This window comes from Pleuronectes platessa, chromosome 9, assembly GCF_947347685.1.
Source record: "Pleuronectes platessa chromosome 9, fPlePla1.1, whole genome shotgun sequence".
NCBI classification, from domain to species: domain Eukaryota; kingdom Metazoa; phylum Chordata; class Actinopteri; order Pleuronectiformes; family Pleuronectidae; genus Pleuronectes; species Pleuronectes platessa.
This window is the reverse complement of record NC_070634.1, coordinates 4646475-4667752: the sequence shown is the minus strand read 5'-3', so window position 1 is coordinate 4667752 and position 21278 is coordinate 4646475. Positions and strand designations below refer to the sequence as shown.

At 41.7% G+C, this 21278-nt stretch overlaps 2 protein-coding genes across 6 annotated transcripts; one reads left to right on the top strand and one right to left on the bottom strand.

The window, feature by feature from the left end:
- The first annotated feature begins 4083 nt into the window (after positions 1-4083).
- On the top strand, positions 4084-17368 carry sec16b (SEC16 homolog B, endoplasmic reticulum export factor). Of its 5 annotated transcripts, none has more exons than XM_053430844.1 (26): positions 4084-4246; positions 4573-4739; positions 4824-5126; positions 5449-5546; positions 5679-5781; positions 7737-7951; positions 8036-8187; positions 8308-8369; positions 8542-8680; positions 8792-9019; positions 9629-9726; positions 11480-11561; positions 11677-11794; positions 11885-11996; positions 12152-12257; positions 12374-12511; positions 12602-12715; positions 13955-14039; positions 14173-14320; positions 14412-14572; positions 14670-14698; positions 14865-14960; positions 15058-15150; positions 15243-15357; positions 15638-15690; positions 16226-17368. In XM_053430844.1, the coding sequence occupies exons 3-25, from the start codon at positions 4852-4854 to the stop codon at positions 15655-15657; spliced, it is 2787 nt and encodes a 928-aa protein (XP_053286819.1). In that variant the 5' UTR covers positions 4084-4246; positions 4573-4739; positions 4824-4851; the 3' UTR covers positions 15658-15690; positions 16226-17368. The 5 variants fall into 5 exon arrangements, 3 of the variants coding, with proteins under 3 accessions (XP_053286819.1, XP_053286820.1, XP_053286821.1); XM_053430845.1 differs by having other exon boundaries at positions 4084-4251; XR_008339720.1 differs by lacking the exon at positions 4084-4246 and having other exon boundaries at positions 4259-4739; positions 15638-15878.
- Positions 17369-19619: 2251 nt separating this feature from the next.
- On the bottom strand, positions 19620-21068 carry znf648 (zinc finger protein 648). Its single transcript, XM_053430652.1, has one exon. It carries the CDS (start codon positions 21066-21068, stop codon positions 19620-19622), a length of 1449 nt encoding a protein of 482 aa, XP_053286627.1.
- Between the last annotated feature and the right edge of the window lie 210 nt (positions 21069-21278).

Here is a 21278-nt window from a genome sequence, read left to right as displayed (position 1 = left end):
ACCAGTACATCTTTATTGATGAGGTGGGATTCAACCTGGTGAAGAGGAGGCGACGGGGCAGACACGTCATTGGCCAGCGGGCCATTGTTGAGGTCCCCGGCCAGCGTGGTGGGAACATCACAATGTGTGCTGCAATGAATCACCATGGGATGTTGCACCGTCATGCCCAACTAGGGGCCTATAACGCTGCCCGTCTCCTCGTCTTCCTGGATGGCCTGCATGACCTGCTGGTACCACCTGACCAGACAGATGACCCACAGTGGATCAATCACGTTGTCATCTGGGACAATGTGAGCTTTCAAGCGCGGGAGTGGTTCCAGGACCACCCACATTTTTCCATTCTATACCTTCCACCTTATTCTCCTTTCCTGAATCCCATTGAGGAATTATTTTCAGCTTGGAGGTGGAAGGTATATGAACGGAACCCGTAGGACCGGGTCCCACTGCTCCAGGCCATGGAGGAGTGTCGAGGCCTGTCACCATTGTGTTTGTGAGGTTCTTAGTTGTCTGTGTGCAGTTTTGAGAAAGCCGTTATTATTTTGAAAAACGTGTGTTAACGATTGTGAAAAACTGTAAGCAACATCAGGGATTCCCAAAGTAGTGTGCATGCATCCCCAGGGGTGCACAAGCTGTTGTAAAGAGGATCCTTTGTAAATGTTTAGTTATACACATAATTTCTAGATGCTAGATTACAATATGGTATTCAAATCTTTGTTAATTGGATCATGTAATGTGGAAAAAATTGAAATTAAATATTGTTTGTGTAGACAGAAAAGAGGATCACAAATCCGAGGAGACGAATTTCCACGTATTCAAGAAATCAGCGAGTAATGTGTGTTCTTACTTGTTATATTTAGCCTGAGGACTGATTCAATCTTTTCCTGCTGATGTTGGACTACAGCTGTCGAACTCAACTCTTCACCCAACCCTCCATCGGAATAATAGTGCACTATCCCTTTAATCGTCGAATTCAAGTGTCTCATTCAGTCCCATTGCCATTGGTTGGACTAGGCCCCTTAGTTCCAGTGAAGGAAAATCCTAAAGTATAAAGGCTTGGTCTGGTGAGTTTGGTGTGGAAGAACTTGACTGGCCCTCACAGAGCCCTGACCTCAACCACATTGAACACTTTTGGGATGAGCTAGAACGGAGATTGCGAGCCACATGTGGCTCTGTCTTAGGTTTCTACGATGTCTAAAGCTCCTGTAGGTGTAATAGGCTTTTATCCATATAATGTATGTCGGAGGAAGGTTAGATTGTTAAAGTCCTTCCTTCCTGCAGCTGTTAGACTTTAAGACACACACACAGACACACACATACACACACACACACACACACACACACAAACACACACAAACACACACAAACACACACACACACACACACACACAAACAGATTCTGGGACTATGAACTCATTCAGGTTTAGAATCATTTAACTGTACTCATTTCTATCTCACCATGTCAATGGCTCATGTGTTACACTTTATTCTACCCACCCTGTCTAAATTATAACAATTCAATTTATATTTTCTTGTGATTATATTGCATGTTTACTTATTATTTATTGTACTGGGGTTTTTCTTTTGAATGTCCTCTTTGCTGCTGCAACACAGCAAGTTTCCCCGCTGTGAAAGGTCGAAGGATCTGAAGGAGTGGAGCTCCTAATTTTTTCAAGCCATTTATTTCTTCACTCCCATTTTACAAATCATGGTATTCATTATATTGCACCTATAGCTGCATAAAAATGTATTTAGAAATACTAGCCTGTTTAAAGTGAAAAGACAACGTGGAGGTCTTATGGCACATAGAAGTCTCAAAAGTGAAGAAGATTTATAGCAAACCTCTTTATTCTTGTTTTCTAAACTGTGATCAAAATAAATAAACGGTTTCTTTTATAAAAAAAGTTAAAATCTCTGACTCAACCAAAATACTTATTTGGGCATATACAGTGCCTTGCATAAGTATTCACCCCCCTTGGACTTTTTCCCATTATGTACTGTTACTAACTGGAATTCAAATAGACTTAAATAAACTTTTTCCCGTTTGATCAACAAAACATGCATAGTACTTTGGAGGTGCAAAATAAATTTTATTGTGACACAAACAATAATGAGAACAAAAAAGTTGACATCTGTTGGGAGCATAAGTATTCACCCCCCTGTGTCAATACTTGGTAGAACCCCCTTTCGCTGCAATTACAGCTGCAAGTCTTTTGGGGTATGTCTCTACCAGCTTTGCACATCTAGAGATGGAAAGGTTTGTCCATTCTTCTTGGCAAAAAAGATGAAGCTCAGTCAGATTGGATGGAGACCGTCTGTGAACCGCAATCTTCAAGTCTTGCCATAGATTCTCTATTGGATTGAGGTCTGGGCTTTGACTGGGCCATTTTAAGACATTAACATTCTTTAATCCAAACCATTCCTTTGTAGCTCTGGCTGTATGTTTAGGGTCATTGTCCTGCTGGAAGATGAACCTCCGCCCCAGTCTCAAGTCTTTTGCAGACTGCATCAGATTTTCTTCAAGGATTTCCCTGTATTTGGCTCCATCCATCTTTCCCTCTATTCTGACCAGTTTCCCTGTACCTGCTGAAGAGAAGCATCCCCACAGCATGATGCTACCACCACCATGTTTCACTGTTGGGATGGTGTGCTCAGGGTGATGGGCAGTGTTGGGTTTTCGCCACACATAGCGTTTTGCATTGAGGCCAAAAAGTTCAATTTTGGTCTCATCTGACCAGAGCACCTTCTTCCACATGTTTGCTGTGTCTCCCACATGGCTTCTGGCAAACTCCAAACAGGATTTTTTATGGATCCCTTTCTACAATGGCTTTCTTCTTGCCACTCTTCCATAAAGGCCAGATTTGTGGAGTAGACGACTAATAGTTGTCCTGTGGACAGATTCTCTCACCTCAGCTGTGGATCTCTGCAACTCCTCCAGAGTAACCATGGGCCTCCTGGTTGCTTCTCTGATTAATTTTCTCCTTGTCCGACTCTTCAGTTTGGGTGGACGGCCTCCTCTTGGTAGGTTTGCGGTTGTGCCATATTCTTTCCATTTTCTTATGATGGATTTTATGGTGCTCAGAGAGATGTTCAAAGCTCTGGATATTTTTTTATAACCTAACCCTGCTTCATATGTCTCCACAACTTTATCCCTGACCTGTTTGGTGAGCTCCTTGGTCTTCATGATGCTGTTTGTTCAGTAATGATCTCCAACAAACTCTGAGTCCGTCACAGAACAGGTGTATTTATACTGAGATTCAATTGCAGACAGGTGGACCCTATTTACTAATTATGTGACTTGCAAATGTGACTTGTGAATGCAATTGGTCGCACCAGATCTTTGTTAAGGGGTTTCACAGTAAAGGGGGTGAATACATATGCACTCAACACTTTTCAGATTTTTATTTGTAAATAATTGTGAAATCCATGTAATATTTCCCCCCACTTCCAAATGATGCACTATTTTGTGTTGGTCCATTACATAAACTCACGATGAAATAAATTTTAATCTGTGGTTATACCATGACAAAATGTAGAAAAGTCCAAAGGGGGTGAATACTTATGCAAGGCACTGTAGATCTTAACATGTATTTCATATACATAGCAATGCAGTAAAAGGTTTAGCTACCATTTCTATAACACAAATCATACATTTGCTTAATAAATGTTTTATTATACATATCATTTGTGTAACATTAATATTGTACAAAAACACATGATATGATATTTAATGATGTGACATGATAAGTGTGGTCTTCAAACAGCAGATGTTAACAGGATATGATGAAGGATGTTGTACTTAGGGCCATGCGAATGCAACTTAATGATAATGTTGACATTGTAAATGATAAATAATATGTGGGCAAATATAAAGTGGATAATAATGTTAAATCAATGGAAAATTAATAAAATAACTGAAATGGGCAAAGGTTTGCAGACAGGGGGCGCCTCAGTTTGGTGAACCTACAAACAGCAGTGAGCGCCACTAGTGGAGATTCAGGGCATTGCAGTTCTTCACTGCTAGAAGCTCTTGAGTTGTCACCACCGACTCTGGATCGGTTTCCATGAGGCGTTGCTCCCTGTAACTTCACCAGCACTGGCCGCAGACCAGCCCACTCTGAACCAGAGTCACCCTCCCAATCCTCCCACCGGCAACGTGGCAACACTCGATGTGTTTCTGTTTTTTTTTTTCTTCTCATCTTTCACAAATCCGAGGAGACGAATTTCCACGTATTCAAGAAATCAGCGAGTAATGTGTGTTCTTACTTATTATATTTAGCCTGAGGACTGATTCAATCTTTTCCTGCTGATGTTGGACTACAGCTGTCAAACTCCTCAGGGCGGGCTCCTGTGTTTACTTTCACAGAGGAGAGAGAGAGAGAAAGAGAGAGAGAGAGAGAGAGAGAGAGAGAGAGAGAGAGAGAGAGAGAGAGAGAGAGAGAGAGAGAGAGCTCACACAGGCTTGGGTACACGCTGCAAACACAAAGGACATGGAGAAGCACTGTCCACACATTCAGACTCTTAATGGTGCAGATTTTTCAACTCTTTATTTTCTGTTACTTGTATCATTCACAGTCTGATTTGAGCTGGTGTCTCTGCAGTTACAACGCTTAGTTATGGATCACAGTCTTCGGTGAACTTTATCCTCTTGTTATCAAGCTGACTTGTTATCAGCTCATGGTGTGTGAGCTCCCAGTGAAATGATGTGGCAGTTGCAGCTGTACTTTGACTTCGTCTGAGCTGTAAGTACCCAAACAAACACAAAATTAATATTCATTTTGTGTTTGTAGATTTTCTTTTTGGAATAACATCTGTTCACTACTCAGGTGTTCCAGCAGCAGGAGTAAACCCATCATGGATCACAGAGGTCACCCCTGGCCTGACCCTGGCCATCAGTACCCCCAAAGGACTAAAGACAGAGAGGATTACAGCAGGTACCCTCAGCAGGAGTGGGACCAGAGCTGTCCACCTCCAGACCCCAGAGAGAGGGACAGACCCTGGGCTCATCCCGATGCCTGCTACAGGCCTCACTACGCCAGTCCTCCTGCCAGACCTGAGCAGTATCCCTCCAACTACCAGCAGTATCCCTACGGCCATGGGCGGGCAGACCACAAAAGACCCCAGTCCAGGTGTGTATGCATGCTCTTTCTATACAGACTTATTAATGGTCTTAACAGGATTGATCTCACACTGATTTATCTTTTTATACATACTGTGCCAAAGTTTGATGAGCTGATTTGGAAACTGCGTGGTTGCAGAAGCTTAGGATCAAGTACATAACTGTTCAGGTTGAGTTCAGGTTCTCCTTCCTGCCAACGATACTAACTGCTAACTTCCATTTAATCTATACAAATCTGAAATTCTATCGATCTGTATTTGATCACTTTCTTTATGATGGAAGGATTAACGGGAACAAATGCATTGATGTAACTAGAGGCCGTTTATTGACAGACATGGGTACGACTATCCACCACACAGCCACTGGGACTACAGAGACAACTATGGTTATTACGATCAGGACTACTACAGAGGACAGCACAGTCGACAAGGTACAGCCACCCAAAACAAAACCTGTGGGAAAGCAAAACTTTAATTAGCAATGTAAAACACCCTTGGTAACACACGTCTTGGTAAAAACAAATAAAATAGGACTGTTCTGGTTTGTTTATCTTCTCTTTAAGATGCTGCCCAGCAGACTCCCCAAGAATCACGGAGAGCAGATGGTTATCATGACAGAAACTACAAGCAGGAACACTCAGGGAGCTCCTACTTAGAGGAGAACAGGTGAGGAGCAGTGTTAATTCTATATACATATATATATATATCTCGAGCCCATGAACTGAAAGATGAGCTGAAACAATTAGTCGATTAATCAATTAATCAATAAGCAGAAAACTAATACAACTTGTTGTTCAAGTCATATATTAAATAATTTCATAAATTATTTGTCATTTAAAGATTTTCCTGGCTTCAGCTGTTTATGAACAACTCAAAAATCAAAATCTAAAATCTTTTTGGGCTACTTACCAGTACTATAAAGTTGCATTAATGATTTGTCAGTAATAATATAAATAATAATGATAAGTTTATTTATAGAGCACTTTTCAAAATCTAAGATACAAAGTACTTCCACGGGTAGCCAAAAAAAAAACGACAGGTCATAAAATTGTGAGCACAGCAAAAATGAAGGAATCACAAATATTGAAAGACAATATTATTTTAAAAGAACTGTAAAAGACAAAAAAGATTTTAAATGTTTTTTTTTTAATAAATTCCATACATTTGAATTAAAGTACAGGTAAATTCAGGAAAGGGTCTCCGTATCGTATGTTTTAACAACGGAATTTTAATTAGATCACTGACTCAGCTGACCTGATATCCTCAGGCAGATCGTTCCAGAGATTTGGAGGCCTCTTATTATTAATAATAATATTAGTAATGATTACAGTGTAACAGTAATAGCTTTCTTTATACCAGGTTGATAGCAAAGTTACAAATTCTCTTCTACAAATATGGGGACTTAAGGAAGTAAAATGGGAATCAGGAACAGGAAGCCTGTGTAATTTGGTTTGAATAAAGGTTGTGTTTTTCTTGGTGCCAGTTATTAATCAGACACTACTGATGTGTACCAGCTGGATCTGGTGGAATGAGCTCGGACTGATTCTGACAGAGTAAAGTCTGGGGAGTTCGTGCAATAGAGAAAAGGTGGAAAGTGTCCAGTTGAATTAAACCTGAAGAAAGATATAAATGACCAGAAGTGGGTACCTTCAGCTTTCTGTGTGGAGTCTTTGTGTTTGATCAGACTGTCGATGCTTCTGTTGCTCATGAAGATGACCTAAGACTTCTGCTTGTTGCTGCTTGCTGCAACCATGAAAGGGTTATAAGAAAATGGGCCCCTGGGTGCTGACATGTTCAATGTCCCCCCACCCACTGATTCAGAGAGTTGTCTTTTTGATTGCTCCCCCTCTTTGCTCACTTTTATGTCACTGTGGTGTTTTTTTTGTGTCTCTTTGTAAACATTTCTTACTTTCTGACCCTGTTCACAACTGGGATGAACAGGCATTTTGGGTGAGAGCTCTAAGTACGACTGGCATTAGACTGAGTCTCCACTTGTGCCTTTATGTGCAAGTAAACATTGACATTGTTGCTTTTTACAAAGACCAAATGTGATGTTCTTTTCGCTAGTTCGAAAATGAGTTATGGTGTAATTCAAGGAGCGGGGCAACTAGACACACAGTGAATCAACGCACTGAGCACAATTCCTCAACGGAATTGACCTCTTTGAAATAGTAAAAGAAAAGATAATTAATGAAGTAATGATATTGATATTGTGGTGTTGGTCCAAACTTGTACTTAGAGCTGCCTACTTGTGATCGGATCATCCAAGATGGATGTTAATACCTAGTCCGGAAAATACCTCGTTGTATTGTGTGGTCAAATTGTGTCTTTTGGTTATTTTTTGGTTCTTCGTCTTCGTTGTTTTGCATATCTTTGTAGTTGCTTGTGTCTCATTCTTGTCATCTTCTTTTTCTTTGTGGTCACGTTGAAGCTCTTTATAGTTGTTTGATTGTCTTCCTGACAGGGAATGTTAATACTCACTTCATACAGAAGTTTGGATCAGGGATCCCAGGGATCCAAGAGGTCATGCGGCTCATCAAAATCTCTGTGCCTTTTTGCAGTAATAGAAAGCACAAGAATGTAGATGCATGAACATTGAACATACTGTATATTTCCTTCAGGTATGACCACTTGAGAGACAACTCCCAGCATCACATCAATAAATATGAAGAAACTCCTTCCAGGGAGAATGAAGAAGTTTCCTCTTATCACCTGGGGACATTAGAAAGTTCTAAAACCTCAGGGTTGTCTTCCAGCTGCTATGAACTGAGTCAATACATTGATGGAAGTGAACACAGCGACTCTGTGCCACCGACTGTTCACGCCTCTGATGAAGGTGAGGGTGCAGTTAAGGTGTTTTCTCTCAGGTTCATTTATTTATCATGACACATGTCCTGCTATGTATCATATGTCTCCTCAGACCATGGAGCCGTACATCAGACGTCAGCTCCTCTGAAGTACTCGGTCCCTCACGCTGTGGTCAGCTTCGGACCTGCAGGACAGCTGATTCGAGTCACTCCGGGCTTTACCACACAGAAGAACGTCAGTCAGCTGGAAATCCACAGCCTGGAAGTATGTTCAACATGAGTCTGCAGTCGTAACATTATTAGAATACATTTTTGTCATACGCACATAAGTACTGTTTTCTTCAATAATACTAAAGGTGGATATTTTTTATTTTTGTGTTCACAGGTTATTCTGAGTGAGACACAGGAACAGCAAGAGATGAGAAACTTCCCTGGTCCTTTAACTAGGTAATCCGTTTTTTCATTTGAGGCGTAATTCTGAAAATGCTCACCACTAAATAATTCTGACAAAAGCCATATTCTGCTGAAAGACAAACCTGAAATAGACTCATAAGCCTTAAAAGTTCATATTTAAAATAAATATTGTATAAATTAGATTTTTTTTGTCATGTTTCTACAGGGAAGATTTGCACAAAGTAGATGCTATGGATTTTGCCCAGAAGGAGGCAGGAGCCTGTATTAGGGACGAAAAGCTGCAGGACAAGAGCTCTGCTGCCCTCTTGTGGAATCTGCTGATACTGCTCTGCAGACAGAATGGCGTAAGATAATCATGATTTTTTAACAAGCTAACCTCTTAACTATAACCTTAAAGCAATATCATGTTTTATTTCTTTGAGAAATAACTGACTTAATGTTTTTTGACGTTTCAGCAAATAGTGGGATCAGATATTGCAGAGCTGCTGATGCAGGGCTCACGTTCAGATGGAAGCTGGGAGCTAGAAGCCCCCACGCTCATTGACTTCAGTGAGGGCACGGCTGCAGAAGCACCACCTCAAACAGGAGATGACCTGCTCACGGGAACCTGCAGCTTCAGTTCTGAGACCTCGGAGAAGGCCCTGCACAGTTACACTGAGCTGCTGCTGGCTGGAAGAAAGAAGGTTTCTGACACTATGCCTAATCATCTCATTGTTCCTCCTTATGGCAGAACATAAACTGCGGCTGTGGCTGAGGGGTAGAGTGGTAATCCTCCAACCTGAAGGTCTGCGGTTCGATCCCCAGTCTGACACATTTGCATGCCGAAGTGTCCTTGGGCAAAATGCTGAACCCTGAATTGCCCCCCATAGAATAACAAAGTGCTGCGATTAGATGCACTGTATGAATTTGTGTGTGAATGGGTGAATGTAAAAACTGTACTGTAAAGCGCTTTGAGTGGTCATCAAGACTAGAAAAGCGCTATATAAATACCATTCATTTCTAATACAGGATGTGAATACGTGTTTTAATTCTTATGACCATATAATACCATTTATCCAGCTGTTACTCACTATCATCCAATTAAAATACCTCTACTAAGGCTATAAAAATGAGGAATGAGTGGTGACAGCAATAAAATTGATCTGAAAGTTAAAACCACAGGTCAACATTTGAAAGGCCATCACTGATACAGCACACACTAACATAAATGACCACTGTGTGCCATACGTGCACATCACACTGAGCTGAGATCTGAGTGTTTGTCGCCTCAATCTTACCCATGTGGTTCCCAGGAGGCCTTGGAGTCAGCTATGAGCAGCGGCCTATGGGGGCATGCACTTTTTCTGGCCAGCAAAATGGACAGCAGGTCCTACACCAGCGTGCTGAACAGGTGAGAGAAGCATATGAGACATGATAGCTGCAATAAATCAGCACACAGCCCTAAACGCAGGCGGTCATTTGTGAAAAAATGCCCCCTTTTAGATTACTTAGCTTTCTTATGTCTACTTCAAACTTGTGCTACAGCTACAAGCAAACGTGGACAGTTTAACAGTCGAAGCTATATTTCGAGAATTCTTCAGTTTCCAAGTGCGTGTCTGTGAGGATGTCAGTGTCACTCTGCGACAGACTTTTGATCCAGACTGAAAAAAACTATTGGATTGATTGTCATAAGAGTGCAGAGGATGATTTTACTGTCTCCTAGTGATCATGACTTTTCCTTTAGTGCCACCAGCAGGTGATCGTGTTTATTTATCCGGCGAATGTTCTCTAAATCTACTGGATTCTAAACAGACATGGGATTGTTCCCAGCAGGTTTGAATTTAAATACTAAAAAACAAATCTCATCTCGGCTGGTTTACCGTGGAATTCTCCTGCCATAGGTCAATCACTTCACAGCTCTTTTGTGATGACTTTGATGATATGATGACCTTCCCATCACCCTTAACTGCACATACAGTTCTATCTAGCGAATGTTATCATGCTGAACTAAAATAGTGCACTTGGTAAACCTGCTTAGTATCAGCATGTTAGTACATTCACTGAAGGCATATTATGCTGCTGTTAGCATTTAACTCAGAGCAGCAGACTCACAGAGCTTCTAGCATGGCTCTCTACTTTTAGTTTTGTTCATTCGTGGAAATTTTAAATGATTATTGCATTTTTCCAAAATATATTGAAGATTTTAATAAACTTTTTGGTATATAATTGAACATTCTGTTAATATTTATGCAATCAACAGATTGATATGCAATCTCACACATTGATATACTTGTGACATGTGTAGCACAAAGTAAAGAACATGACAAGACATCTACTCTGTGCAACAAGTCTCAGTCTTTCCCACAGTGCTGTGTCCAAAAATAAAGTACCTGATTTAGACTTTGAGGACGTTAATTACTGTAACGGAAACAAGAGGAGATCAAATGTTTGGAACACTTTGACCAGACCTCATATTTGTTCATTCTCAAAGAAAGCTAAAGTAGAAAATCCGTGTTCTTTTTTTATATTATTGCATAAGATAATTGTATGTCAATCAGTGTCAGGGAGCTGCTTTCAATAATGAAATGAGTGTACTTAAGGATGTGATTTATTATTGATTTATCAGTGGTAATCCATTTGTGAATCCACTTGCACCTTGTTTTTAGGAGTTTATGTTGCCGTCATCCGCAGTAAGTACTCGCGTGACAGCACATAACAGAGACCATTAACACTTTCCTTCAGACCGTAAATCACCTGGCTAGACACATTTAGTAGGAATGAAAGCCTTTTAATATCTGCTCACCACAGTCAGAGCAATCCTTTATTTTCAAAGGCTTGTGCTGATTGAGGGCTCTGTCTTTAATAGGGAGAATTCAGTAAATTTGCAGTTAATATAATCTGTTTTTCAAGTTACCCAGACTATTTTGGGATCAGCAACATGTCCCAGGGTAGCTGGTGTCAGGGTGTCAGTAGAGGAATGTGTGGGGGAGGTTTGGCCGTCATTTGATTTGTGATTGACATAGGGGGCAGAATTTGAGCCGTAAGGATGGTGCATTACTTCTGTACAGACTGGCAGTAGGGATGGCCTTTAAATGTGATGTGTTGTTTTAAAGCAGCGGCTCTGCTGCCAGTGTGTAATAAAGCCTTGGCTGCTCTGTTGGCAGGTTTACAGGCCAGCTAACGGCCAGTGATCCCCTCCAGACTCTCTTCCAGCTGCTGTCTGGGAGAATCCCTGCGGTTGCCACGGTAAAACATCATTTAACGCTCACATAAGCCCATCATCTAATTTGAAGTCAATGTATTCAACTGTTACGTACCTTGTTAGCGGATAACAATTTTGATATTGAGTCTCTGTTCCCAGTGCTGTGGAAATGAAAAACTAGGAGACTGGAGGCCGCATCTGGCCGTCATGCTCTCCAATGAGACGGGAGATCCAGCTGTCCAGCGGAAGGCCATCATCACCACGGGAGACACACTGGGTATAGAGTCGCTCTGACTGACACGTTGGTAATGCTGTTTCTCGTCAGGACATAAGAGATGATTGTCTTGTGAATCTCTTCGGCGTACAGCTTCCAGACGCCTCCTGCACGCCGCCCACGTGTGCTACCTGACAGCCGGCGTTCCCTTTGGGGCGTTCACACAGAAGGCAGAGAGACTGGTGCTTCTGGGCAGCAGCCACAGGTGAGCTGCTCTTGTTCTTTGATGCTACATCAGTTGTCAGTGTCTAGTAGTCAAAAGTGTAATGTTGATATAGGATTGAGGGCAGCCACTAAATCCTCCCCTCTCCTCTCTTCTCTTCTCCTCTCTTCTCCTCTCCTTTCCTCTCCTTTCCTCAGGCAACCTTTCGAATACTTTGCCACAAACTCTGCCATCCAGTGCACCGAGTTGTACGAATATTGCCTGACTCTTGGAGAAAAAAGTTTTTCAATACCGTCCTTTCAGGTAACCTCCAACCTATCACATCAGGTCTCACGTACTGTCTTCTATAAACAATTTACTGGTCAATGCATTGGATTTTAAAGTGTATGTGATTCTGAATGTGACTGTGCGGTGATCAGGTGTATAAGTTCCTCTATGCCAGTCGACTGCTGGATTGTGGACTTGCCTCTCAGGCCTTCCACTACTGTGAGGTGGTTGGCCATGCAATCCTCCGGCAGAGGGAGCCTTTCTTTGTGCTGACTGGAGAGGTTATTAAGGTATACTGTATATACTCAAGTGTTTTACACATTTGAACACATATGATTCAGTGCCTATCTCTCAACATGGATGTATGTTTTCTCCTGCAGCTGGCAGACAGACTGAGACACACTGAGGGTCAGTTCAGTGAGGGAGGTGTTAATGCAGCCGGGCAGGAACCTGATTGGCTGAGACAGCTGCATGCTAGGCACCACAGCTTACAGGTGATTTGCTGTCTCTTTTCCTTTCACTTCACATATGCGGTTTTCAGACATGTCCTGCAGAGGACTCTCTGGAGAATTGAGTCTGGACTCTCTCCTTTTGATTCTGCTACTGAGATCATGTGATTTTGTTTACATCACATCGAGGTGTCGGCTCTAATCACCACGGTCTATCTTGACATCTTCGCTGGTGTCTTCCACGTGTGTCGCTCTGCTTTTTGATCCGGCGATATTAGTTTTATTTTTTTTATTTTTGAGTCACATAAATGAATAATAATACAACCCCACCCCCCACTCACTCACATCGACTTCTGCGGACACATACACCCCTCTGGAGATCTCTGGAGTCCAGAGTATCCGTGTATCAATTATAAAAACGAGAAATATATACGTTGTAGGTTTTAGCTTGTCAGTAATTCAGTTGAAACACCCTGTTTTTCTCCCAGAAGCAGAAGTGAGGGATGATTTTATAGTATCTGGCAAAGCTGCTTTATTCCCCCACATCAGTGCTTCAATTGAAATGATATCATCCGGTACCTATTAAGGCCATGGATTGGTGTCTCTGCCCTGATATCCTAAAACTTTGGAATAAATGCAAGTATTCACGGTTAAGTTTCTGCAAGTGTTGGAAAAATGTTCAGTTGCATGAGGCAAAATGGGTCATCCCATTCATTCAGAAAATCTGAGATTTCTGCTCATGCTTTCAAATCCACTGTACATAGATGCTATGTAAAGACCACAGTTTTTACAGGTGTCCAGGTTTTCCTATATAACACTACTTTCATGGACTCACAGACTCAGAGACTTACGTGACCCACTTTTCTGTGCGCCTCTAAGACGCAGATATTTATGGTTTTGCTTGGCACGGCTCAACAAATATTGGATGAAATTCCATTAAATTTGGCACATACATTCCCGGCCCCCACATGATGATTTGTGAGTCAATTTAGGGATTCCTTTACTTTTCATCCAGTGCCATCATGGAGTTTATTTTTCATGTCCACTGGTTCGGGTTATGATCAAATACCTCTAAATCAAATGCCATTCCCATACAGTTCAACTGATTTTTGAGTTCATTGCTATTTAGCAATGCTAACATTGCATACAGCTGCTACACATCTGTATGGTATCGCTGCTATTGTTGGTATGCGAGCATGCCGATGTTAGTATTGAACTTGCACCACTGTGGGTAGGTTCATCTTCACTTGCTCGGACACTAAAACTACCTGTTATTTTGCTCAGACCGGGAGTTACAACTGCACTGAAACATACCAACCAGAACCTGAGGTATGTGCTTTGGCCCATGAGGATAGCAAAGTGTACTCAGGTAATTCCAAGTCCCTCCATTACCTTGAATGAACTTCTGTGTGGCCTTTTTTCCATAAGTGAACAGTGTAGTCTTTCTTGTTCATCTGCTTTTGAACTACTTAGGCTACTTTTGTTTCTGTCTTTTTTATCAGGATTGGACGACCTAAACCGTGACATCCTGAGTCCTGAGCCTGAACTCCTTTACTTCAGAGGCAATGAGGATCAAGAAAGCCTCCTGAATCAAACTGAAGCAAGCACTGAGGAAATGTTATCATCAAACATCACAGCAGCTCAGCACTGGTACAAAACATTCAGCAAAACTGTTAGTGATCATGTGATCCGTTCCAATAAGTCTCTGTTATGTCACCATCCTCTGTGTTGCTCCGTCTAGGCCAGGAGCCAGTCCTCCGCTTCCAGTCGCTGTGGTCAATGCTCCCCCACTGTCCAAAGTGGCCCAGAGTCAAGACTTCAGTTATCATAACACAGATAGTGCTGAAGTCAGAAGTGCCTTGACACATTGTCCACTGAGTGATGTGCCTTCAGCAGGAGGGGGTGAGAATCTAGAATCCATTCATTCCTTTCTCTATGAAGAAATTTACTGTTACAAGGAGTCAGCTTGTGTGATATATTTATATCATTGCTCCTACAGGGGCCTGGTCTTTCTCTGGAACCGATATGGTGAGTAATGTTATCATTTACAAAAATAAAGGATGTCACATAATTCTCTGGATTTATTTATATTGCAAACATTTTTATTTTCACTCAAACCTCAATGCTCTGTTTGTGTAGAACATTGTGAAATGCTTCCAGAATGTTACCTGAATACCTGTATTTGCCCTTTCAGATGCCCGAGGCTGACATCAGTCACCAGGGATATGACCAGCAGAGCACGCCAGACCGTTTCAAGCCCTCTGAGCAGACGAACCAGCCCCCGGAACAGGTGGGTGGATCCCCTGGTATACTGACACAAACCACAAACTGTTAAACCACATTAGAGTCACCTGACATCAGTAATTTCCTCTTTGTTCAATATGCAGGGCACCAAGGTTGGGTGGTTCAGTGGCTGGTTCAAATCCAAACCCAAAGATGTCCAAAAGGAGAGTTCAGAGCAGAGGAGCACAGCTCAGACGGTGGGATTCAAGGAGATGTATTATACCTTTCAGTTACAATCAAGCTTTAAATTCAGTGATATAAGAAATGTTTTTTTTAAACATATTTTTAGGAGCAACCACCCACCACTGGCATCTGTCGTCCTCCACCTGCTGCAATGGTCTCTCTCAACTCGTTTCCATCCCAGCCCTCTTCTGCTGCGATCAATCCCTTCTCAAGGAAAGCAGGTGAGACATGTGAACCCATTCTTTGTCAATTATCAACTTAAAAAAAAATCAACAATGCATGCCATAAATAAAGAATAACAAGTTCCACATTCTTCTCCGATGTGGGATTTCTGAGGTCACTGACATGAAGCTGCGTCCCTCCTCTGTCGCTGCCATTAACACATTTGCTGACCTGCATGTTCGATGCATATTTTTAGGATTTAAATTAATCTAGAGATTTGGCTGCCAGTACATTTGATCTATAATTTGATTTGTTTTTTTATAAATAAGTTTGACACAGCAGGTCAGCAGCTGGGGTAGGAACCATGGGAAGACCACTATTCTACATCTCAGGTAAATTAAGCACCATTCGGATAAACACATATGTATCATAAGGCGTATTCAGACATGAACTCTGCAGAGTGTGCGCTGATTTGGATCCAGACTTTCTCCGGAGTTTGTCCGTTACACATGAATAACACAGCTGGAGATTCTCCGCTCAGACGTGATCACATCAGCACACAAATCTCTGGAGCATTCAGGTGAGGGTCACCGGCATCTGCCCTTATCACCAAAGGCTCTCTGTTCCAGATTAAAAAGGCTATCAATACGCCCACTAGCTCGTGTTTATAACGCAGCAGGATTTCATGCTGTACTCTAACTCAAACCGACTCATTCAGACATTCTCAAGGGTTTTACGAGGGGGCTGGCAGTAAGAATATCCCAACACATCCGGAGCAACTCACTTGGACATTTGTGTTCTCGCATACAACTCATCCGCAGACTGTACAGAGATTATTCAGAGCTCAGTGCATGTCTGAAATCAGCTTTAATTAATGTTTTTTTTTTATTTATACATTAAATACCTTTAATCTTTGTGTTTTTGCAGGAGCAGTGACTGCAAAGGGAGGCTCTCACACCTCATCAGTAAATAAAAGTCTCATAAGGGAATTACCTGAGTTCAGAAGAACAGCATCAAAGTCAATTCCACTCATTACTGCCCACATTTTTTTTTAAGGATGTCCTTTCAAACCCCCACAGCTTGCTCACCATCATGTGGCATATTAGATACAGAAATACTCTGAAGGTACTGGCACAGCAACTCGTATTACAGAGACTGAAGCAGCTGAGGAGGGCATCCCAAAAGCTGACAGTGGGGAAATTACCAATGATTGCAGGACATGCTGGATGAAAGGGATACCTTAATTAATCTTAGAAACTGTGTCTGCATTAGGCAGCACTGAGGGAAGCTTTAATGTGGTGGTATGTATGTAACTGCCCACTGAGTATCAGTGTCATCAGACTCTCACAACTCACATCTCTTTGAAATGATTATCCTTAACACCGTAAATGCTTAAATAGAATACCTATGAGCTAAATTAAAGTTATCTTCAAAAGTCCATCATTCTCATTTTATCTCATCTTTTTTTATGGTAAAATATTAAACACAATTAAGCTGTGCATGAAAAAACACATTAAAACAGAACAAATGTAATATAATGCTATGATCATTGGCTGGACAGAAGACGAGTTTGTAGTCTGATTGACGAGTAAATCATTGCACAATGTGAGCAATATAATTTTAGTTATAATAATATATAGCACATATCTTTAAAGATTGTAAGAGCATGTTGGCATGCTGCCAAGTCTGATGATACCACATGGTTGAGGGGGAGGGGGGAGGGGGGACCAAGGTAAAGATCTCTGCTAGTCTAATGATAAATGCCCTACCTTCCTTTGAGAAGAGGCCTTTACAGCCCTGTTATATTAATGTGCATGGGGACAAATCTACTGGAGGCTCTTTAAAATGTATATATAACCCATACAGCAGTAATATATAATTTTATAACATTTTTTTAATACCCTGTCACCTTGAAAACATGTTTTGATGTAATTGAGATGTGTGTTTTTTTTACCACCTCCATATGACTTTGTGCCTTATGTATTATACCTGAATGCTTTTTGTATATCTGAAACAGCACATGAACAGTCTCGATTATAAATCTATTATATATATATATATATAAATATATCTGTGTAGTTCTGTCTTTTTTTGTTGACACACCACTCTGGGAACAGCTTATTAAAAGTCACATGTTGCAAAGAAATAGCTGGGATTCCAGGTGGGGACTTTACTTAATGTAGAGCAGGTGACAACATTGCAGAGGCCGTCTCCTTTTACGATTAGCTTGCAGTTGCCAAATCGGAGTGCGACACACTGGCTGAGTGTCCAGCACTCAGGCCTCCGGTGTTTGAGCGACCACTTACTGCCTGCCAATTGCATGTCAGAGCATAAACACAGTCAGATTAGAAAGCATTATGAAAGACTGCGTCAAGTGGCATCCCAATCTCCCCAAAGAGTTAAAGATATATGGACCCTGTCTTTATTTTGAAAATAATTACTTGTCAAGACTTATATCAATTTTTTTTTTACTTTTTCGGTTTGTATAGGATGGCCCTGAAGTGCAAATTATACAGCAAATAACAAAACACAAAAAGAAATACAAAACTCACAGGGCAAATTACTGCAATTGCCTATAACAAACTACAACATGCAGAAAAAGAAAGCACGGTCGCAAATAACAAAACACAACAACAAATCACAAAACAAGTGGACAGTGTGTCCCTCCAATCTGCAACAAGCCTTTTAGATAGCACTACCCTTTTTATAGGACTGTTTTTTCCATTTACTTAGTGATTTATCATTTTTCGTTGTGTTTTCTTATATGATGTAGTGTTTTGTGTTTTGCATTCCAGGGCCCTCGTATCATGAATATGTTGGTCCATGTTTTAGATGATTCTTCAAAAAGTAAGACATTGGCCTCATTTTATTGAAAGTCGCCTTCATAGTAAAAATTTTGACAACAGGTTTACAAAGTTGGTTCGCTTTAATCAAATGGAGCCTGAGCTTCTGCTAAAACCTTTAAACCAGACATACACTCATCTTTTGTGGGGCAATATAGTTAGAAAGAAGCAGTTTCAGAGCTGCCATAAAATGCACCGAGAATCTCCAGAAAAGTTTTGAAAGCACAATTGCGAAATTTGATTTACAAGCCATCACAGGTGCTTTTAGTGTACTTACAAAACCATAGAAAATAATGTCATTATAACATAAAAAAAACCCTGATTTATACACACAAATTTGCTGCCAGTTTTACCAGTCTGCCGGTTGCCAGTTTTACCAGTCTGCCAAGCAGACTGGTAAAATGTCTGCCAAGCAGACTGGTAAAATGGGAGGAGACCGCGAGTCAGTCGCAGCTGTCAATTTTGACGTTTTTATTACATTAAATTACAAATTAAAACTAAACATCCTAGAAAAAATAGCACTTGACCAAACCTTTTTTTAGAAAAATATTGTTAGACCTGTATTTTGACTTTACAGTTTGGTCCATGTCCCATCCACTAACATGAATGAGGTGGGGTTTATAACCTTTACCGCCGCCAGTCAGCAGTGGGCAATTGAGATGCCATGGTCATGTCAGCCATCTTTATATGGTTTTTATGCAGTCTTGCCTGGTGGTGGGCAGGTGACAGGTTTACAGTGTTTGTGGCATGTTGACGTCCTGATTAAAGCTCAGACTGACTACTGCAGTGGGATTTGACCTGCAGTGGATGTAATGAATGACAATTTTACCCATTGAGGACAAAAGCCAGATGTTATTGTATTTGTCCAGTGTAAGTGCCTTTAGAAACAGTTTTGGGGTAATTTTCACTCACATTTTGATATAGCACAGAAAATCGTTAAATTGCTACGTCTTGTGGAGCAAACCAAGCAAAAACAAATAAATTACTTGATTAGAAAACACAAAACAAACCAAAGATGACAACATCAAACAACTGCTGCTTTCTATACTATATACAGCAATACTTTCTTTACAACAACAACTATTGGATTTCTCTGCATGTGTTCTAACTAGATGTTCCTGATAAGCTGGCACCCGAGAGAATATTGTCACTTTAAAGACCATCCAATGCTCTTGTAAGCACTTTCACATCACACAGCTGTCATCTCCAGTGTCGAGGCAGTGCTAATTTTTATCCTGTACCATACTCATGGTAACCCAGCACCTTGGGGAAAGAGGGTACATGAGTATTGAGTTTCAAAAGTCATTACAGCACAATGATTATATATATAAATACCTTAACATAAATATACCAGTGTCCCATGACATGTAATGTGTCTGGAACTGAATATTTGAAATCAATAAAATGTCATAGTTGTAAATTAAGTTATTAGTACCAGCATGGTGAAGGATGTGAAGAGTACGTTTCTTCAAACAGGCTCACACACTCTTGTCCCTGTGGCTCAGCATATGCTGTTTGAGCTTTGCCGCACACTGGAAAGATTTGTCACAGTCCACACAGACAAAGATTCTCCCAGCACACGTTTGCTCCTGGTGAAGCTTCAGTGTCTCAAGGTGGCAGAAGTTCTTGCTGCAGCCTGTGCAGCTGAGGGGTTTCTCTTTATTGTGCACGTACTGGTGACGGACGAGGCGGGATGCCATGGCAAACGCAACACCACACTCTGTGCACTTATAGGGCCGCGCGCCACTGTGGATGGCCTCGTGCTCTGTCAGATTGGAGGACTTTGTGAAGCACTTGGAGCAAACCGAGCACACAAACGGACGAACTCCAGCGTGGGTCTTGCGGTGCTCGGCCATGCGGCTGGGCAGGGCAAAGGCCTTCCCGCAGTCAGGGCAGGAGAAAGGCCTTTCGCCCAGGTGCTTGCGCTCATGACGGTTCAGAGAGAGGGGTTTATTGAAGGTCTTGTCACAGTGGGTACACTGGAAGGGCTTGTTGTTGGTGTGCATGTTCCGCTCATGCTTGCGCAGGTCCGAGGAGCGAATAAAATCCTTGCCACAAGTGTCACAGATGTAGGGCTTCTCCCCGGTATGTGTGCGGATGTGCTTGCGGTAATCTGAGGACCAAATGTAGGTCTTGACGCAGAAGGGGCAGTGATATGGTCTTTCACCCGTGTGCAGACGCTTGTGCTGCTGCAGCGTGCCCTGATGGGAATAGGCCTTGCCACATATATCACACACATGCGGCTTGAGGCCAGTGTGTGTTTGTAGGTGGCTCTGCAGGTTGCATAGCTTCTTGAAGGCCCAGTGGCAGTGGGAACATTTGAAGGGACGGTGCTCTATGTCGACTTCGCCACGTTTTTTCATCGCTACCAGAAGTCGAGGGATCTTGTCTTTGTCGTGCTTTTTAAGTAATTTCTTAAGAGACAGACTATTCACATTCCTCTTTTTCATCTTATTCCCTCCTCCGCCTGGAGAATATTCCTCAACATTCATCTCCTTTAGCTTGGAGGCTCTCTGTTTTTGCACTTGGTTGCTCCTGACGTATTTCGAGCAATTGTTTTGCTTAGCATCTAAATGCACGTCGCCAGGCCCATTTATTTTATTGTCGTCGAGATATTGAGTGCACTGCGACAATGCTTCAGTGGTGTGGTCTTGGTCATCACAGATTCCAGTTTTGTCTCCTGGAGAAAGCTCAGCAAACTTCTCAGCAAGTGACCAGTTTGGTGTCTGAGGGTTCAGATACAGGATTCCAGTGTCATTGCTCTCTGAGTTCACACTTGTACCTCCAAGTGAAGGGTCACTCTTCATGTTATGAGTGTTATTGACAATCTGTCCATCTGGGAGAAAATGTATGCCACAATGTCTTTTATGATATGTCCTTTTCTCCCCCTTTTCAACCGCCGTCCTGGCAGACGTGTTTTCAGCCATGGTCACTTTTAAAGTGGGGCATGAAATCATCTGCATGTGTCTCCAGCTGTACAGTGATTTCCTGACACAATTCTTCCTTTAATACGACCTAAAAATTAGAATACATAGATCTTACTAGCGTATAATTCAAGTAGGCTAAAGGATTAACTCACATGAAATCCTTTTATCAATGGTACCACACAGACCATGCAAAGCATTACATCCTACACA

What these genes read in the sequence shown, in the direction of transcription:
- sec16b (XM_053430844.1), top strand. Translation starts at nt 4,852, where the DNA reads ATGGATCACAGAGGTCACCCCTGGCCTGACCCTGGCCATCAGTACCCC. An exon ending in TGCTCTGCAGACAGAATGGC is followed by an intron (nt 8,681 to 8,791) that starts GTAAGATAATCA and finishes TTGACGTTTCAG; the next exon opens with CAAATAGTGGGATCAGATAT. An exon ending in CACCACGGGAGACACACTGG is followed by an intron (nt 11,795 to 11,884) that starts GTATAGAGTCGC and finishes TTCGGCGTACAG; the next exon opens with CTTCCAGACGCCTCCTGCAC.
- znf648 (XM_053430652.1), bottom strand. Translation starts at nt 21,068, where the DNA reads ATGGCTGAAAACACGTCTGCCAGGACGGCGGTTGAAAAGGGGGAGAAA.